This window comes from Salmo trutta, chromosome 28 (genome assembly GCF_901001165.1).
Source record: "Salmo trutta chromosome 28, fSalTru1.1, whole genome shotgun sequence".
NCBI lineage: Eukaryota > Metazoa > Chordata > Actinopteri > Salmoniformes > Salmonidae > Salmo > Salmo trutta.
In genome coordinates, this window is record NC_042984.1 from 26,470,159 (window position 1) to 26,486,957 (window position 16,799).

Below are 16,799 nucleotides of genomic sequence, written 5' to 3' on the forward strand. Positions count from 1 at the left end.
CACCCCCACCACCAACCTCGACCAGCCAACGGGACAGGGAGACACAGAGACCACACTCCTGAGAAATTCTTGGAGTTTTTTTCCTCTGGTTTGTGACCCTGCTTGACTGCACAGTTCTCCCCCTGTAATGTCCCCAGGGCCTTGCCTCTCCTCTGTTTACACACAATGCGTGTAACTAAGACAACCACAATGTATGTCGACAAAGTCGATTCATGTTTCCCGATATAGTAAGTTTAATATACATAAACACTTAACCTTATCTCTGGGAGTGGAGTGGGATATGGTTGCAGCAACACTTACTGCATTCTGGGCCACATCTATCACTGGCCCTCTACCACTATTTCTCCCAGTATGACCCCTGGTTGTATTTCATGTCTAATTTCTTAAACATTTCTCAAAACCCCATCCAAATTGTCCAACTCCTACTCCATTGTGGTGTCCACATCCTGTTAGTGAGATTTAAAAAGCTGTGCCTGACACTAACCAGTCAGAGAGAGTCAATACCAAACACTCCTACATCATCCTGCTTTTAGAAACAGACACCTGCTGACCTGCTGCCTGGCCAACCAGGAACAAAACAGACTGAGTATGCAATCCTAATGAGTAATCTGAGCATACGCCATAGATACTTATAGGATCAGATTTACTCAACGATTGCACTAGTTCAAAGTTTGCAAATGGGCCTGTATTCATAAAGAATCTTAGGAGTGCTGATCTAGGACCATGTCCCCCCTTTCGAAAAGGCTAAACTGATCCTAGATCAGTGATATTACTTTGAGACGGTTTATGAATATGTGCCCCAAAATTTACTGGTAAAGGTCAATAAAAGATTGTGAAAATTAACAACCTTACTGCAAGTATAGAAAACAAAGGTGCAAACTTTGCACTGGCGCAAACGCTTAATAAATCTGTCCTTGTGCCTTTCAATGCACTGCATGGTCTGAGAATTCAGAAATCTTGAATATTTTCACAATGCCTTTTTACTAAGAAGGTGATTGGCTAAGATGCTGACCTCAATATACCCTTGACAGCGAAACACAGGTTATTTGAGTCCATGTGAGAATCAAGTCTGGTTTGCAACACAATTCATTTACTATTGTTTATACTTTTATCATCTCTCACTGTTATAGAACATTTGTCTAAATATATATTATGTTTTAATAAGTACCTAAACCTATGTGCAGTATCTGTTGCAACAATAAGGAAATTACATAATTCCAGACACAAAATAACATGTGTCTAAGTAAAGTGCTCAAAGTAACTGAATTCATCCATCCTCATTATAAGTCCTGACAAACCTCAGGTTATTCTAGAGAGTAGTGTGGTGTGAGAGGAAGTCACATTTGCCACCCACCTTTCAAAATAGTATTTTTACTCAAGGTCTGGTATAGCACTTTCAGAAATGAAAGAAACCTGAAACCTCACTACATGCAAAGAAATGATGTTTACATCAGACATGGAGCACCAGTCAAAAGTTTGGACACACCTACTCATTTAATATATTTTTTCAATAATTCTTTACTATTTTCTACATTGTAGAATAGTGAACATCAAAACTATGAAATAACACATATGGAATCATGTAGTAACCAAAAAAGTGTTAAACAAATGAAAATATATTTTACATTTGAGATTCTTCAAAGGAGCCATCCTTTGCCTTGATGACGGCTTTGAACACTGTTGGCATTCTCTCAACAAGTTTCATCAGGTAGTCACCTGGAATGCATTTCAATTAACAGGTGTGCCTTGTTTGTTAAAAGATCATTTGTGGAATTTCTTTCCTTCTTAATGCGTTTGACCGAATTAGTTGTGTTGTGACAAGGTAGGGTTAGTATACAGAAGATAGCCCTATTTGGTAAAAGTCCATATTATGGCAAGAACAGCTTAAATAAGCAAAGAGAAACGACAGTCCATCATTACTTTAAGACATGAAGGTCAGTCAATGCAGAACATTTCAAGAACTTTTAAAGTTTCTTCAAGTGCAGTCGCAAAAACCATCAAGAGCTATGATGAAACTGGCTCTCATGAGGACCACCACAGGAAAGGAAGACCCAGAGTTACCTCTGCTGCAGAGGTTAGGTTCATTAGAGTTACCAGCCTCAGAAATTGCATTCCAAATAAATGCTTCACAGAGTTCAAGTAACATACATATCTCAACATCAAATGTTCAGAGGAGGCTGCGTGAATGAAGCCTTCATGGTCGATTGTTGCAAAGAAACCACTACTAAAGGACACCAATAAGAAGAAGAGACTTGCTTGGGCCAAGAAACACGAGCAATGTACATTAAACCGGTGGAAATCTGTCCTTTGGTATGACGAGTCCAAATTTGAGATTTTTGTTTCCAACCACCGTTTCTTTGTGAGACGCAGAGTAGGTAAACGGATTATCTCCGTATGTGTAGTTCCCACCTTGAAGCATGGAGGAGGAGGTGTGATGTGTGGGGGTGCTTTGCTGGTGACACTGTCTGTGATTTATTTAGAATTCAAGGCACTTAACCAGCATGACTACCAAAGTATTCTGCAACGATATACCATCCCATCTGGTTTGCGCTTAGTGGTACTATAATTTGTTTTTCAACAGGACAATGACCCAACACACCTCCAGGCTGTGTAAGGGCTATTTGACAAAGAAGGAGAGTGATGGAGTGCTGCATCAGATGACCTGGCCTCCACAATCACCTGACCTCAACCAAATTGAGTTGGCCCGCCGAGTGAAGGAAAAGCAGCCAACAAGTGCTCAGCATATGTGGGAACTCCTTCAAGACTGTTGGAAAAGCATTCAAGGTGAAGCTGGTTAAGAGAATGCCAAGAGCGTGCAAAGCTTTTATCAAGGTAAAGGGTGGCTACTTTGAAGAATCTCAAATATAAAATATATTTCGATTTGTTTAACAGTTTTTTGGTTACTACATAATTCCATATGTGTTATTTCATAGTTTTGATGTCTTCACTATTTTTCTACAATGTAGAAAATTGTCAAAAAATTAAGAAAACCCCTGGAATGAGTAGGTGTGTCCAAACCTTTGACTGGTACTGTATATTCACACTTCATGAAATGAAACAACTAACTGACAGAGTTTGCCTCGGTGCAGATTGTGGTCACCTATCACCATAAAAATCGGATTATTATTTATGGTCTGTATATTTTAGGTCCGCATAAGAGATTTGACCTTTGACCTGGGGCCTGTAATACAGCTGGCAGACAATGGCAGGTACTGTCTGTCTCCAGCAGTACAGTAGATGAAGAGGAAAGATTTATCACCGTGCCATATCACCAAACCATATTCTCTCTCTCGCTCTCTCTCTCTCTTTGACAGCTGAGATGTTGGTGCACACTATTTCCAAACAAGGACACAAACCATCCAAAATAGCTTTACTGTATCTATGTATCTATTGTCATAATGACTTCCCGTGCCCATTTCACCCACCGATTGGCAGGGCATTCTCCTCCTCTTTCTTTGCTGATTTCAGAAGTTCGCTGTATAAAGTATTTGTCGCTAAATATATTATACATCTATAGGCCTATCAAGAATATAGGGAACGTGCAGACCAATACACTCCAGTGTTCATGTGATTGCTTTTGAATAATCCTTAAAAACTACAGAATATGAAGAGCTTAAACAATTAAAATGAAATGTACATTTAATGCTTGTGTGTTGACTTTGTGGACATTAATACAGCTGTTGCAGCCCTCCACTTAGGCCCAACTGTAGTTTAAAGCCCCTCTTAACATCATAAAGACTATTTGTACTGTATACACTTCATACACAGCGTTCACTATTATCTCCATAGTCAAATGAAAGATAAAGGTGCAAGTACAACACATAATAAGTACAGTATCCCTGCAAAAAGACACTGATTGGAACTCATTTCTCTCCCCACAGACCAGTGTGGAGAGGCCACCAAATCCCCAACAAAACCCCAAATCTTGTATTTGAAAGATCATTATTTTGCTAAGAAATTGCTCTTATGTCAAAATCAACCACATTGGCAGAAAACAAACAAGTGTACTGATTTGACATCCTTAAAAAAAAGGTGTTCCTACTTGGTATCGCGTTCGCTCTAGATCTAGCTTGGAGACAATACACGTCACCAATTTAGCTGCTGCGGCCTAGGCTCTCTTATTGTTGGACCATCTCTGTTCTTCATCTATTTATAGTTGTCTTTCTCTCTCTTGTGATGAGAACAGTGGGATGACGCAGAGAGGGGGTTCAGAAGTTTTTTTAACACCACATGGCCCTAACAATAAAGGCTGGGGCAGGTGTTGCTTCTATCCTTTGTCCTGTGTCTGAGGCATTTGTGGGAGTATCGTTGTGTTCCGGTGACTGAAACAGAGACAAAGGCAGCCCAGCAGCCATGGATGATGTATACAAAGCAGCGGTGAGTACAGATACAGGGACAAAACCTGTAGTTAGGTAACACAGGGGGATGCTAGATAGTTTATGTCGAGGACAGTTAGAATCGATTAGGAGTCTTCATCTGATGTACTAAGGAGGAAGGAGGGTCATGATCTCAAACATCCCTCATTGGTGTACCTGGGTGTACTGTGACTGGACGAGCCAAAAACAAGACACTGTTATGAAATTACATGTATTTTCTTTGGGGTTTGTTGGCTCAGGTTGTGGAGGGGGTAGCCTAGCCGTTAAGAGCATTGGGCCAGTCACTGAAAAGTCGTGGTTCGAATCACCCAAGCCGACTAGGTAAAAAATCGGTCGATGTGCCCTTGAGCTAAGCACTTAAACCTAATTGCTCATGTAAGTTGCTCTGGATAAGAACGTCTGCAAAATGTAAAATGTATGTGAAAATAACATCCCGTCATGACTGTGGTGTTATGTTTAACAAATTTCACACAATGGCTATATGCTCCAGTTCACATTGTATTGACAGTACACACTCTCTGGACACAAGCCAAAGGTGAATAGAGGTTAACGGCCCTGAGGAAAGCCATCTCTAGCTGCTTGACTGAAATAGACATTGATGACGTCAAGAAGCCATAATCCGCTTCCAAGAGCTGTGAGAAGCGAGAAATGGGTTTACCAGTCAACCTCGATTTGAGATATATTTCACAAGAGCTACCAGGTTGTAAATTATGATTTCAGTATCCCCAAGATACCTTTGATTGGTATTCACATTTAGACATGTTCCCACATTAGCGTTGATTGGTCAAACGTAAATGCAGTAATATTGAGTGTCAAGCAGGGTTGAGGAGTAACAGATTACAAGTAAGGGATTACAAAAAAAATGGTAACTGAAATCCGTTAAATTACCAGCAAAAATATCATAATCGGATTACAGATACTTTTGAAAACTAGATGATTAAATTGTGGATCACTTTTAAAACATTTCTCTGTTTTCTCAATGACATTCAAATCAGCATTGAAAAAAGGCGCACGTTTAAGTTTGTTCCACCTGAGTGAGTCTGACCACAAGTCAGAGACCACTATGATGACACACCAAATCCGGGAATAGAGCAGGAATAGTATTTTGCAGGCTACAGTCCAAGCTATGTTTTCCAATGGTGCGACTGCTGTCGGCATCCAAAGATTTTCCAACTTGAATAAACGGGGCGCCCGCACACATTTTTTTGTAATGGTGACATTTGCGCGATTGGTTTTCTATCGCTCATTTGCACATCATGTCACCGTGTGGGACTGTGGGTCAATTAATCTTGGTCGGAGTAGGCGGCCTGATTCTAGTTTGTGATTCTAGTTTGTGAGCTTGGCAGGCTACTACCTGGGAAGGTCTCCCACTCAGAAGTACGAGATGGGGAGGGGTGCGGGGGTAGGGTGACCTCACCTCTAACTTTGGACAGTACTACTGCAATTAGTCAAATCTGTCACACTACAAAATGCCACAAAATAAACCACAATTCATTCATAATACTGTGGATATATAGTTTCACAGACATATTGTTGCATTTTTTCTGGTTTGTGCAAAATAGTTAAGAATAATATAAAACCAGTCTGCACACCATCAAGGTGAATTGGTTTAGTCTTGACTCTTGGTTCACAGTGTTGGGGGATGGATAATGTATTGATGCTCGAGTGCCAAATCAACACAAATGGATAAGAAAAGGTCTAAGCCATCAGGTGCCCAGTTTAGGAAAAATAAAAATGAAGAAGAGGAGAAATGCACAAAAGATAAAGGTATGCAGCTATGTCATCTCTTTATGAGTATAAAATTATGCATGTAATGAAATAGGCTCGTATAACACTTATCTTTGTTAGCCTATGTTGCTATGTTGCTTGCTATGCTATTACACATAGGGCGACAATATTCCGTTTTCTGTCCAACTAGCTTACATAACATTAGATATCATTTCACACAATTTCATCATGATAACGTGTGTAGCCTGTAGCAAAACGATTACAACCTAATTATTGATTTGGTTAATTTTCATTGAGGTGACATCATAAAGGTTTTCTGTGATTGTATTGACTAGTTCCTGAGCTCAGTAAGGTGAATTTCCAATGCTGTAGGCTTACTTAAAAGACGTCTATATTATGCTGATATTTTGTATATTTTGTGATATATTGAGTCTTTTGAGGTGTCTTATGCCTAGAATTAGCCAAGGAGGTTGTATGGTTCATTTGGGTCCTATTCTGAAAGTTTGATAAATTGTGCATAATGACATGCATATTTAATTGTGCAACAAATGTATTTAGGGTGTCAGACTCATATACTGTATTTCAATGCAAATTCAGGGGCACTTCTGAAATATTTTGGATCACCCTCTGGGACTGGCCAGGAGGAGGAGTCATCTACATCCTCAGCTACACAGGCCTCTTCAGAAATGATCTCGGAGCCTCAGGAGGAGGAGTCATCTACATCCTCAGCCACACAGGCCTCTTCAGAAATGATCTCGGAGCCTCAGGAGGAGGAGTCATCTACATCCTCAGCCACACAGGTGTCTTCACAAATGTTGTCTGAGCCTGAGGATGAGCACCTTTACCATGTCCAAAAGGGACTTCGAGTCACCCCACCAGCTACCTTGGCCATCAAATACAGAATTAACTCATTGATTTGTTAAGCAGCAAGGTAATTTCAATAATGGCGAGTGACATCAAGCTGGTGAGAAATTGCCAAGAATCTGAAGATCTCGTACAATGCTGTGTACTACTCTCTTCGCAGAACAGCGCAAACTGTCTCTAAGCAGAATCTGGCCTTCTAGGCAGAGTTGCAAATAAAAAGCCATATCTCAGACCGGCCAATAAAAATAAAAGATTAAGATGGGGAAAAAAACACAGACACTGGACAGAGGAACTCTGCCTAGAAGGCCAGCATCCCGGAGTCACCTCTTCACTGTTGACATTGAGACTGGTGTTTTGCAGGTACTATTTAATGAAGCTGCCAGTTGATGACTTGTGAGGCGTCTGTTTCTCAAACTAGACACTCGAATGTACTTGTCCTCTTGTTCAGTTGTGCACCAGGGCCTCCCACTCCTCTTTCTATTCTGGTTAGAGCCAGTTTGCACTGTTCTGTGAAGGGAGTAGTACACAGCGTTGTACGAGATCTTCAGTTTCTTGGCAATTTCTCGTATGGAATAGCCTTCATTTCTCAGAACAAGAATAGACTGACGAGTTTCAGAAGAAAGTTCTTTATTTCTGGCCATTTTGAGTCTGTAATCGAACCCACAAAATGCTCAACTAGTCTAAATGTAACCGATGTGAAATGGCTAGTTAGTTAGCGGTGGTGCGCGCTAATAGCATTTCAATCAGTGACGTCACTCGCTCTGAGACTTGAAGTAGGGTTTCCCCTTGCGTTGCAAGGGCCGCGGCTTTTGTGGCGCGATGGGTAACGGTGCTTCGTGGGGTGTCAGTTGTTGATGTGTGCAAGGGTCCCTGGTTCGAGCCCGGATTGGGGCGAAGAGAGGGACGGAACCTACACTGTTACATAAAGAAGGCCAGTTTTATTGCTTATTTAATCAGGACAACAGTTTTCAGCTGTGCTAACATAATTGCAAAAGGGTTTTCTAATGATCAGTTAGCCTTTTAAAATCATAAACTTGGATTAGCTAACACAACGTGTCATTGGAACACAGGAGCGATGGTTTCTGATAATGGGCCTCTGTACGCCTACGTAGATATTCCATTAAAAATCTGCCGTTTCCAATAGTCATTTAAAACATTAACAATGTCTCCACTGTATTTCTGATCAATTTGATGTTATTTTAACGGACAAAAAAAAAAAACATTTCTAAGTGACCCCAAACTTTTGAACGGTAGTATATATCCATTAATTCTTGAAGAATATAACTTATAAATGCCTCCATGAGCTTAGTTCAACTGCTACACTCCAAAAGAACCAAAAATATAAGCTTGTTTTCTCCAATGTTTGTAAACATTGTAAATGTAAACAAACACTGTATAGCCTCATAACATGGTTAAAACAGTCATTTTGATATCATGAATGGTCAGTCCTTTTATCCATAGCTCTGGTTACATTTCTCCAGACCCATCCCTCAGCTTTTTATCAAAACAGAGGCAGGGTGGCAGTTTTGTTATTGTTTAATCTGTGGATTTGCCCTTTAAACAGCTGCATATTAACAAGATAGCAAAGTATCACCAACTGAAAGGTAAACAATAGGCCTATAGCAAATGCAGCATATGGCATTCATTTTTCACATGTAAATAGCACTTTTCAGTAGTGCTAAAAGCATGCCATTCCATGAGCGCAGCATTTATTTTTCAACTCGAATCAATGAGCCCAATCAGTCCTCCATGACAACAAAAATCCTAAACAACAGAGTAGGGCTGGCTAATAAGTCCTTAGTTTTTGGGTTATGCTCAAATAAAATAATATGGTTAATCTATACTTCCATATTTCCAAGTCCTATTCTTGCAGATCAAGGCATATATATTTTTATTGGAATGACTGGAATTCTGATAGACTTTGGTTTTTAATGTAAAGACAACATTTCATTGTATTATTATATGTAGTAGAAAGTGATGGGTTAGAAGAAGCCTACATAACCAACCCATAAAGTAAAATGTAACATCCATATATTGCCAGCTATGTCAACTTTAACCTGCAATAGATGTCGTTCAATTGGAAACATACATTTTTGTCTTCTTCTAATGCCTCTTAAAACCTGAGAAAAATCCAAGCAGGAAGTGAAAAGTCTGAGAATTGTAGTTCTTCTTTTGATTCTCTATCGAAGCTACAGTGTCTGTGGGGTGACATTGCACTTCCTAAGGCTTCCATTGGCTGTCTAAAGCCTTCAGAAAGTGTTTTGAGCATTTTCCTGTCACTGGGAAGAGTATAGGAGCTCAGTTACTTAGTGGTCTGCCTGGCAACAAAGGGATTAGATATGCTCGGTTCCGCGAGCGCGCCCCTCCTTCTTTTTCTTCTTGAATGAATATGCTATTGTCCGGTTGGAATATTATCGCAATTCTACGTTAAAAATACCATAAAGATTGATTTTAAACAGCGTTTGACATGCTTCTAAGTACGGTAATGGAACATTTAGATTTTTTGTCTCTCGTTCCGCGCTCGCGCATCATGCTTTTGGATAGTGACCTGAACGCACGAACAAAACGGAGGTATTTGGACATAAATATGGATTATTAGGAACAAAAACAACATTTCTTGTGGAAGTAGCAGTCCTGGGAGTGCATTCTGACGAAGATCAGCAAAGGTAATACAATATTTTTAATACTAATTCTGAGTTTAGGTTGCCCCGAATTTGGCGGGTGTCTGAATAGCTTGCCGTGATGGCTGAGCTATGTACTCAGAATATTGAAAAATGTGCTTTCTCCGTAAAGCTATTTTAAAATCTGACACAGCGGTTGCATAAAGGAGTAGTCTATAATTCTTAAAATAATTGTTATGTATTTTGTTAACGTTTTGGTGGGAATACATTTTCTGAACATACACGCGCCAATGTAAAATGCTGTTTTTGGATATAAATATGAACTTTATCGAACAAAACATACATGTATTGTGTAACATAATGTCCTAGGAGTGTCATCTGATGAAGATCGTCAAAGGTTAGTGCTTCATTTCGCTGTGTTTTTGGGTTTTATTGACATGTCCTTGCTTGGAAAATAGATGTGTGATTATTTTTGTCTATGTACTCTCCTAACATAATCTAATGTTTTGCTTTTGCTGTGAAGCCTTTTTGAAATCGAACAATGTGGTTACATCAAAGAGACGTGTATCTTTAAAATGGTGTAAAATAGTTGTATGTTTGAGAAAGTTGAATTATGACATTTTGTTGTTTTTGAATTTCCCGCCCTGATATTTCACTGGCTGTGTCCCGCAGGTGGGACGCTAGCCCATAGAAGTTAAGGGGAAAGTAATCTAAAAGTAACTGAATGTAATCAGATGTTGCTGAGTTTGGGTAATCCAAAAGTTACGTTACCGATTACAATTTTAGACAGGTAACTAGTAACTGTAACGGATTACATTTAGAAAGTAACCCTGGTATCAAGACCCAATAATAATAGGAAAAGCACACCATGTGAAAGGAAAAGCACACCATGTGAAAGTGTCATTCAACACTCTTTTTATAGAGAGTAATTGAGAAGTACCAGCAGAGCTTTTCTGAATATCTTGACCATTATTGTCCAATTTAGAAAAGGACATTGTCATTCTAACATAATTGTTAGCAGAGCTCAGTGTATGAATAAATGATCTCACCACAAGAGTTGTAAAGTCAATGAAAATTCAACATTGTATCTTTAGAATAAGCAACTTACAAGTACCAAGATTCACCAAGGTTAAACACAGTTAGTCATGTTCTATGAGCCCAGCTATTCTGAAAAAGTTAAACAGAAAGCATGTTGTCATGTCAATATGATCATTTAAGCTCATCATTATCTTCTCTGAGGACCCGGAGAACGTGCTGTGTGTTTACATGGGATTTCTGCCATTTCTCTGCCTGACAACAATAGAACAAAGGACCGTTAGGAGGAAGAAGAGTGTCGACAGCTTTTGCCTCAAACAAATGGCTGTCAGTGGAGTCGGTGCCAGAGTCCCCCATCGCCACCCGACAAGAATAGTAGGTGAAGAAAGCAGCGTGACATTTCAGTCAGACTGCACCAGGGGTAGATGGCTGTGCTCGACAGGTTTTGGGCTGAGTTCAAGAAGAGGGAGAAGGTGCTGGGGTACTAATGGAATGCATTACACACTGCGAGGGCTAGGGGCTGACTGCAGATCAAGGTGAAGAGAGACAAGAAAATTAGGAAATGACCACCAATGGCCTCCAGTGTGGTCCAACTATGAGTGGTTTGTCAAATAATAAATGACAAGAGGCCAACCAACTTGCATAATTTAGGCACATAAAGTAGGCTAAAATGAGTTCTAAAGCACTATAACTGCATTTGTAACTTGCTCCACTATTACCTTCAGGTTGAGAACTTAACAGAAGAGCAGAAAATAGGTGAGCCTTGCCTTTTGTACACAATAATCCCATGACATTTCTTCTTTACCTTTGCACCATTCATATCTATGTAGAAACACTAGTAATTCCCATAAGAGCCACTAAATCTGCTTCTCACCACTATCTCGCCACAGAGTTCAAGGCAGCCTTTGACATTGCATGTCAGGATACCGAGGACGGCTGCATCAGCACAAAGGAGTTGGGGAAGGTGATGAGGATGCTGGGGCAGAACCCAACCCCTGAGGAGCTGCAGACCAGGTGGATGAGGATGCTGGGACAGAACCCAACCCCTGAGGAGCTGCAGACCAGGTGGATGAGGATGCTGGGGCAGAACCCAACCCCTGAGGAGCTGCAGACCAGGTGGATGAGGATGCTGGGGCAGAACCCAACCCCTGAGGAGCTGCAGACCAGGTGGATGAGGATGCTGGGACAGAACCCAACCCCTGAGGAGCTGCAGACCAGGTGGATGAGGATGCTGGGGCAGAACCCAACCCCTGAGGAGCTGCAGACCAGGTGGATGAGGATGCTGGGACAGAACCCAACCCCTGAGGAGCTGCAGACCAGGTGGATGAGGATGCTGGGGCAGAACCCAACCCCTGAGGAGCTGCAGACCAGGTGGATGAGGATGCTGGGACAGAACCCAACCCCTGAGGAGCTGCAGACCAGGTGGATGAGGATGCTGGGGCAGAACCCAACCCCTGAGGAGCTGCAGACCAGGTGGATGAGGATGGTGCGTCACCATGGCTGCAAACTTATTAACACTCAATACTACACACACAATTTTACTATACATCCCCTAAACTAGCATGCTAACAGATACCCATAGACTTCTTCATTGGCTTGCAAAACTACCTTCCTTCATACTGGACACAGAGACATAAAGATGATATCCACTAGTTCATCTGACTCTGGGGAAGTAGAGAAGAGGCCTCATAGCCAAATTCCTGAAGTATACCTTTGACCTCAGGCAAAATCATTAGGTCAAGTAGCCCGAGGTGGTGGTTCATACATAGTTTTCAGACTGGTCTGAAATGTTACTTTGGAACTCACCTTACTATGTTTCAATATTAAGACACCATGTTACAGCTGCTGCTGCTGTGTGTGTGTGTGTGTGTGTGTGTGTGTGTGTGTGTGTGTGTGTGTGTGTGTGTGTGTGTGTGTGTGTGTGTGTGTGTGTGTGTGTGTGTGTGTGTGTGTGTGTGTGTGTGTGTGTGTGTGTGTGTGTGTGTGTGTGTGTGTTTACAGGGAGCGGGACAGTAGGCTTTGATGAGTTCCTAGTCATGATGGTGCGTTGCATGAATGAGGAAAGCAAAGGGAAACTGGAGGAAGAGTTGGCCGAACTTTTCCGCATGTTTGACAAGTAAGGCTAATATCAAGCGAAGTGGTTGCCAAGAAACATTTGGGTTTACTCTAACAAGAACCTATAAAGACAAACATATAGACAACTAAAACAGTAATGTCTATAAAAGTCAAAGTATATAAATTAATTTATATTGTTGACAGAGTAACTAGAGTACAGTACATTGTTATAAGGAATATGTGTACTCATTGGTGCTGCTTACAGAAATGGAGATGGCTACATTGATTTGGAGGAGCTGAAGAACATTCTGGAGTCAACTGGAGAGGCCATCACTGAGGATAACATTGAAGAACTCATGAAGGATAGAGACAAAAAGTCTGTAGTGACCTCTCTTGCACTGAGATGCAGTGCCTTAGACCACTGAACCAGGGTCTGTAGTGACCTCTCTTGCACTGAGATGCAGTGCCTTAGACTGCTGCGCCACTCTGGAGCCCTAAAGCCCTTAAAGACAAGGGGTCTTGTTATGTCCTTGAAGTGAATTTCTTAAATATAAATGTATTTAATCCCCAATAATCCTAGATTATTCTATTCAAAATCTTAACAAAGGGGAGTAAACACTATACTCCACAATACTGTATATTTTCAATAAAGAAAGATTTTCAGTAATGCAGATGAAAGTGTCTTCAGTTCAATAAAACTGATATAAGCAGGATTGCTTATCAACATTGTATTGTATTATATTGTCGACCGAACGAATAGCTAGCAGGGTTGATGCTGTATAAAGGGCACAACGTTGGCCTGGTGAGGCTCTTTAGATGAGTGAGAAAGTCCAAGGTATTGGCAAGGGTTAATGCCACGTTCAAGACAACTGGGAACTCGTGAAAAAACTTTATCCGACTGAGAAAACTCGTTTGAACGGTCATCCGGGACAACTAGGAACTCAGACAGAAACAAGGTCAACTCATGTCAGTGATCTTCAGGTCTGCGCTCTAGAAAGCTTCCCTAGTTTCCGACATGGAATTCCGAGTTGAAATGCCAAGTCAGAGCTTGTTTTTTCCAAGTTCCAAGTTGTATTAAAGGCATTGAAGTCGGAGATTTCAGTTGTTTTGAACATGGCGACACGCACGCACGCGCACACACACACACACACACACACACACACACACACACACACACACAGCCCTGTGAGTCCAAATTTCGGCGTGCGTTAACCAGCTGCTGCAGCAGACGCGTCTTCAACCAATGGAAATGTTGCGAATCATGTGGGCGTTTTGTGCAGTGCGCGACTGCGCACGCCGAGTATACACCGCTGAGAGGAACATGGCGTTGGCAAAATAACCACAGTGAAAAGATTATGTAGCTACCTTAATAAAACATAACATATTATTGTTTAATTTTTACCCTTCATAAAATCATTGGACTCGCGTCAGAAACCTAGGCTCGAAATCATGACTACCTGGTCGGAAAAAATGCTCCAGGTGCTTCGCCGAATGAATAACTTTTATTCGCCAGGTTAGAGTTAAAACTATTTGTGATAACTGGAAGTGAATGAAAAGCTGTGGCTAGCTATGGCTAGCTATGTGTATTCGATAGCGAAATGATTAGGTGTTATGCCGCGTTCACGTGCTAGACAGAACTAGGAAATGTCTGACATACTAACTGGTTGAACCTGGTACGTGTATATGTACAACCAGTTAGAAAGTCGGACATTTCCGATTTCTGACTAGTACGTGAACGCGGCATTATCTAGCCTACACTACAACACATCTCTCTCGCATCCAATATGTATGTTTGTGTCACCCAGGCTCCAGTCGCACCACATGCCTTCGGTTTGAGGTGGGAGGAGAGCAGGTTGGGTGGGTGCCTTCCAAAGTGGCGTCCATTTTGAGTACATTTCCAGAGGTCTTCAATCCACCACAAGGTGGCGCTATTACGCTGTGCCAAAATCTTGACTCATATGGGAGAAGGTCAAAGGCTGTAGATTCTGTTCTTCAGTCACTTAGGAGGGAAGGCTTGTTGACTGTCTTGAAAGGATGGAGAGGTGAGGTGAGAGTACTACAATATACTGTAAAACTGAAAACAAACTATCCCATTTTTTTTAAATTCCCTGAAATTATATATCTGGGCCTTTTCTACAGAAGTATGAAGTAATGCCCAGATTCTGCGACACTCCACTAATGTGTATGGAGAGATCTGCCACAAGTAAGTCGTGTCCTAAGCAATAACAGTAGAAAATAATCCCAGTGTTCCCCCTGCAATTGCATGCCCCATTAACATTGTCTTTGTAGGCCTTTTTGGAGTGAAACGGTATGGAGTCCATATTAATGGGTACTGTCAGGATGAAAATGGGGAACTCAGGATGTGGGTGGGACGACGATCCATGACCAAGCAGACCTACCCTGGAAAACTGGACAACCTGGTCAGCACCTATTGATTTAAAATTAGAATACAACCGATTACATTTTACCGGTACATCTTTTTTTGTGAATGGCAAACTGGTTTGACCATGTTCTTCCACCATGTTTTCAGGCAGCTGGGGGACTAGCAGCAGGTATCAGTGTGAGAAACACCCTGATCAAGGAGTGTGGGGAGGAGGCCTGCATCCCAGAAGACATAGCAGAGACTGCCCGCCCCGTGAGCACAGTGAGGTGATTGACATCTCAACAGGAGTAGCCAGCTCTGTCTGCAGCGTCTCATTGAGAATATCTCTTTGCATGCTTTTACATAGGCCTACAATCGTATCCACATTATTTCAGTCACCCCTGTGTCTTCTCTCATAGCTATACTTATGAGGATGAGGAAGGGGTGTTTCCTGAAAGCCAGTTTGTGTTCGACTTGGAGCTACCTCCTGAGTTCAAGCCTAAGATAGGGGATGGGGAGGTGCAAGATTTCTACCTCTACTCCATGGACAAGGTCAGCCACTCTACTTTTGAGCACCTCCAGTACTGCATGTTAGTTTTTATCTCTGGCCCACAAAGAATGTATTCAAGTAGGCCTACAATGTTGTTTTCAGGTGAAAGAACTGCTGATCAGTGACGACTTCAAGCCCAACTGTGCCATGGTGGTCCTAGACTTCCTCATCAGACATTCCTACATACAGCCTGATACAGGTTTGCATCAGTACATCAATCAATGACATGGGATAACATAGTTATAAAAACTAGGCAGGGGCTGCGGATCTGTCGTTAACACCCCCCCGGTTATTTTTCCGATTCATGTTCCGCGCATGTGTTATTTTACAGACACATTTTGTTTACGTAGCTGCTGCTCACGCTCCCTTCGTTTCTTTCTTTCCTCACCCTCTTCTGAATCTGCGTAACAGGTTAAAAGTGTTATTTCGCAAGTACCACAGGATATGATTGAAATTCGCCAGAGTAGCTGTTCCACTTATGGGCAGCCGAACGTTATTGGCAGCCGAAGTGTGTAGCTGGTAACCAGTTTGACAGTGGCAAAATATTAAATGAATTCCAGTGATCGGTCTGCCGCAATCAAATCACTATTTAGACTCTTGCTTGTTTGATATGTCTAAATAGCTGCATGTACTCCCTCCTGAAAAAAGAACATGGAATCGCTACTTAAGCTTGACAGAAACAGGCAGTCTATGTTGGCAATAGCCTACTGTTACAACAGTGTGTTGTACAACATGTCAAAGTTTGTAGACTACACCACACAGACGTCCAATCTGGAGCAGCTATGTATAAAAAAAAAAAAATCTACGGAGAGTATCCCACACATGGGGCCTCTCATACCTTTAACTGTCGGGAAGAGGTCAAGTAAAAGTCGGATCCGCAGCCACACCATAAAATACTATTTACAGTGGTCAGTTGTCAATAATTTAAACACCAACAGCAGAAGATTCAAGACAAATCTGACTGCTCTCTTTTTTTCAGAGCCCTATTACCAGGAGTTTGTTGCCGGACTCCACCACACTTTGTAAATACTGAAGTGAAAAATATGTTACATGAGGGATGGTCAGGATATGCACTCCTTTCTAGATGCCTTGATCTATTCTGTCAGATGTTTAAGTTCTTGTACTGTTTCGTAACAGAATCGTGAATAAATTCCATTCACATCTTGGGATTTTGTGTTGAGAGGCATGAAGCATGAAAGAACGACAAC

General features: G+C 41.5%; 2 protein-coding genes across 2 annotated transcripts; both read left to right on the forward strand.

Moving 5' to 3' along the window:
- Positions 1 to 4,353: 4,353 nt before the first annotated feature.
- On the forward strand, positions 4,354 to 13,993 carry LOC115166362 (troponin C, slow skeletal and cardiac muscles-like). The gene is made up of 5 exons (XM_029720277.1): positions 4,354 to 4,377; positions 11,350 to 11,380; positions 11,515 to 12,097; positions 12,945 to 13,055; positions 13,960 to 13,993. The coding sequence occupies exons 1-5, from the start codon at positions 4,354 to 4,356 to the stop codon at positions 13,991 to 13,993; spliced, it is 783 nt and encodes a 260-aa protein (XP_029576137.1).
- On the forward strand, positions 13,970 to 16,758 carry tpk2 (thiamin pyrophosphokinase 2). The gene is made up of 8 exons (XM_029719385.1): positions 13,970 to 14,192; positions 14,485 to 14,726; positions 14,819 to 14,882; positions 14,969 to 15,099; positions 15,210 to 15,328; positions 15,461 to 15,593; positions 15,694 to 15,790; positions 16,571 to 16,758. Exons 1-8 carry the CDS (start codon positions 14,129 to 14,131, stop codon positions 16,615 to 16,617), a joined length of 897 nt encoding a protein of 298 aa, XP_029575245.1. The 5' UTR covers positions 13,970 to 14,128; the 3' UTR covers positions 16,618 to 16,758.
- The last annotated feature ends 41 nt before the right edge of the window (positions 16,759 to 16,799 follow it).

Coding starts and splice junctions, on each gene's coding strand:
- LOC115166362 (XM_029720277.1), top strand. CDS start 4,354: ATGGATGATGTATACAAAGCAGCG. Junction 4,378..11,349: donor ATGATGTATACAAAGCAGCG/GTGAGTACAGAT, acceptor TATTACCTTCAG/GTTGAGAACTTAACAGAAGA. Junction 13,056..13,959: donor ATGAAGGATAGAGACAAAAA/GTCTGTAGTGAC, acceptor CGTTTTGTGCAG/TGCGCGACTGCGCACGCCGA.
- tpk2 (XM_029719385.1), top strand. CDS start 14,129: ATGACTACCTGGTCGGAAAAAATGCTCCAGGTGCTTCGCCGAATGAAT. Junction 15,100..15,209: donor CTGGAAAACTGGACAACCTG/GTCAGCACCTAT, acceptor CCATGTTTTCAG/GCAGCTGGGGGACTAGCAGC. Junction 15,594..15,693: donor ACCTCTACTCCATGGACAAG/GTCAGCCACTCT, acceptor TGTTGTTTTCAG/GTGAAAGAACTGCTGATCAG.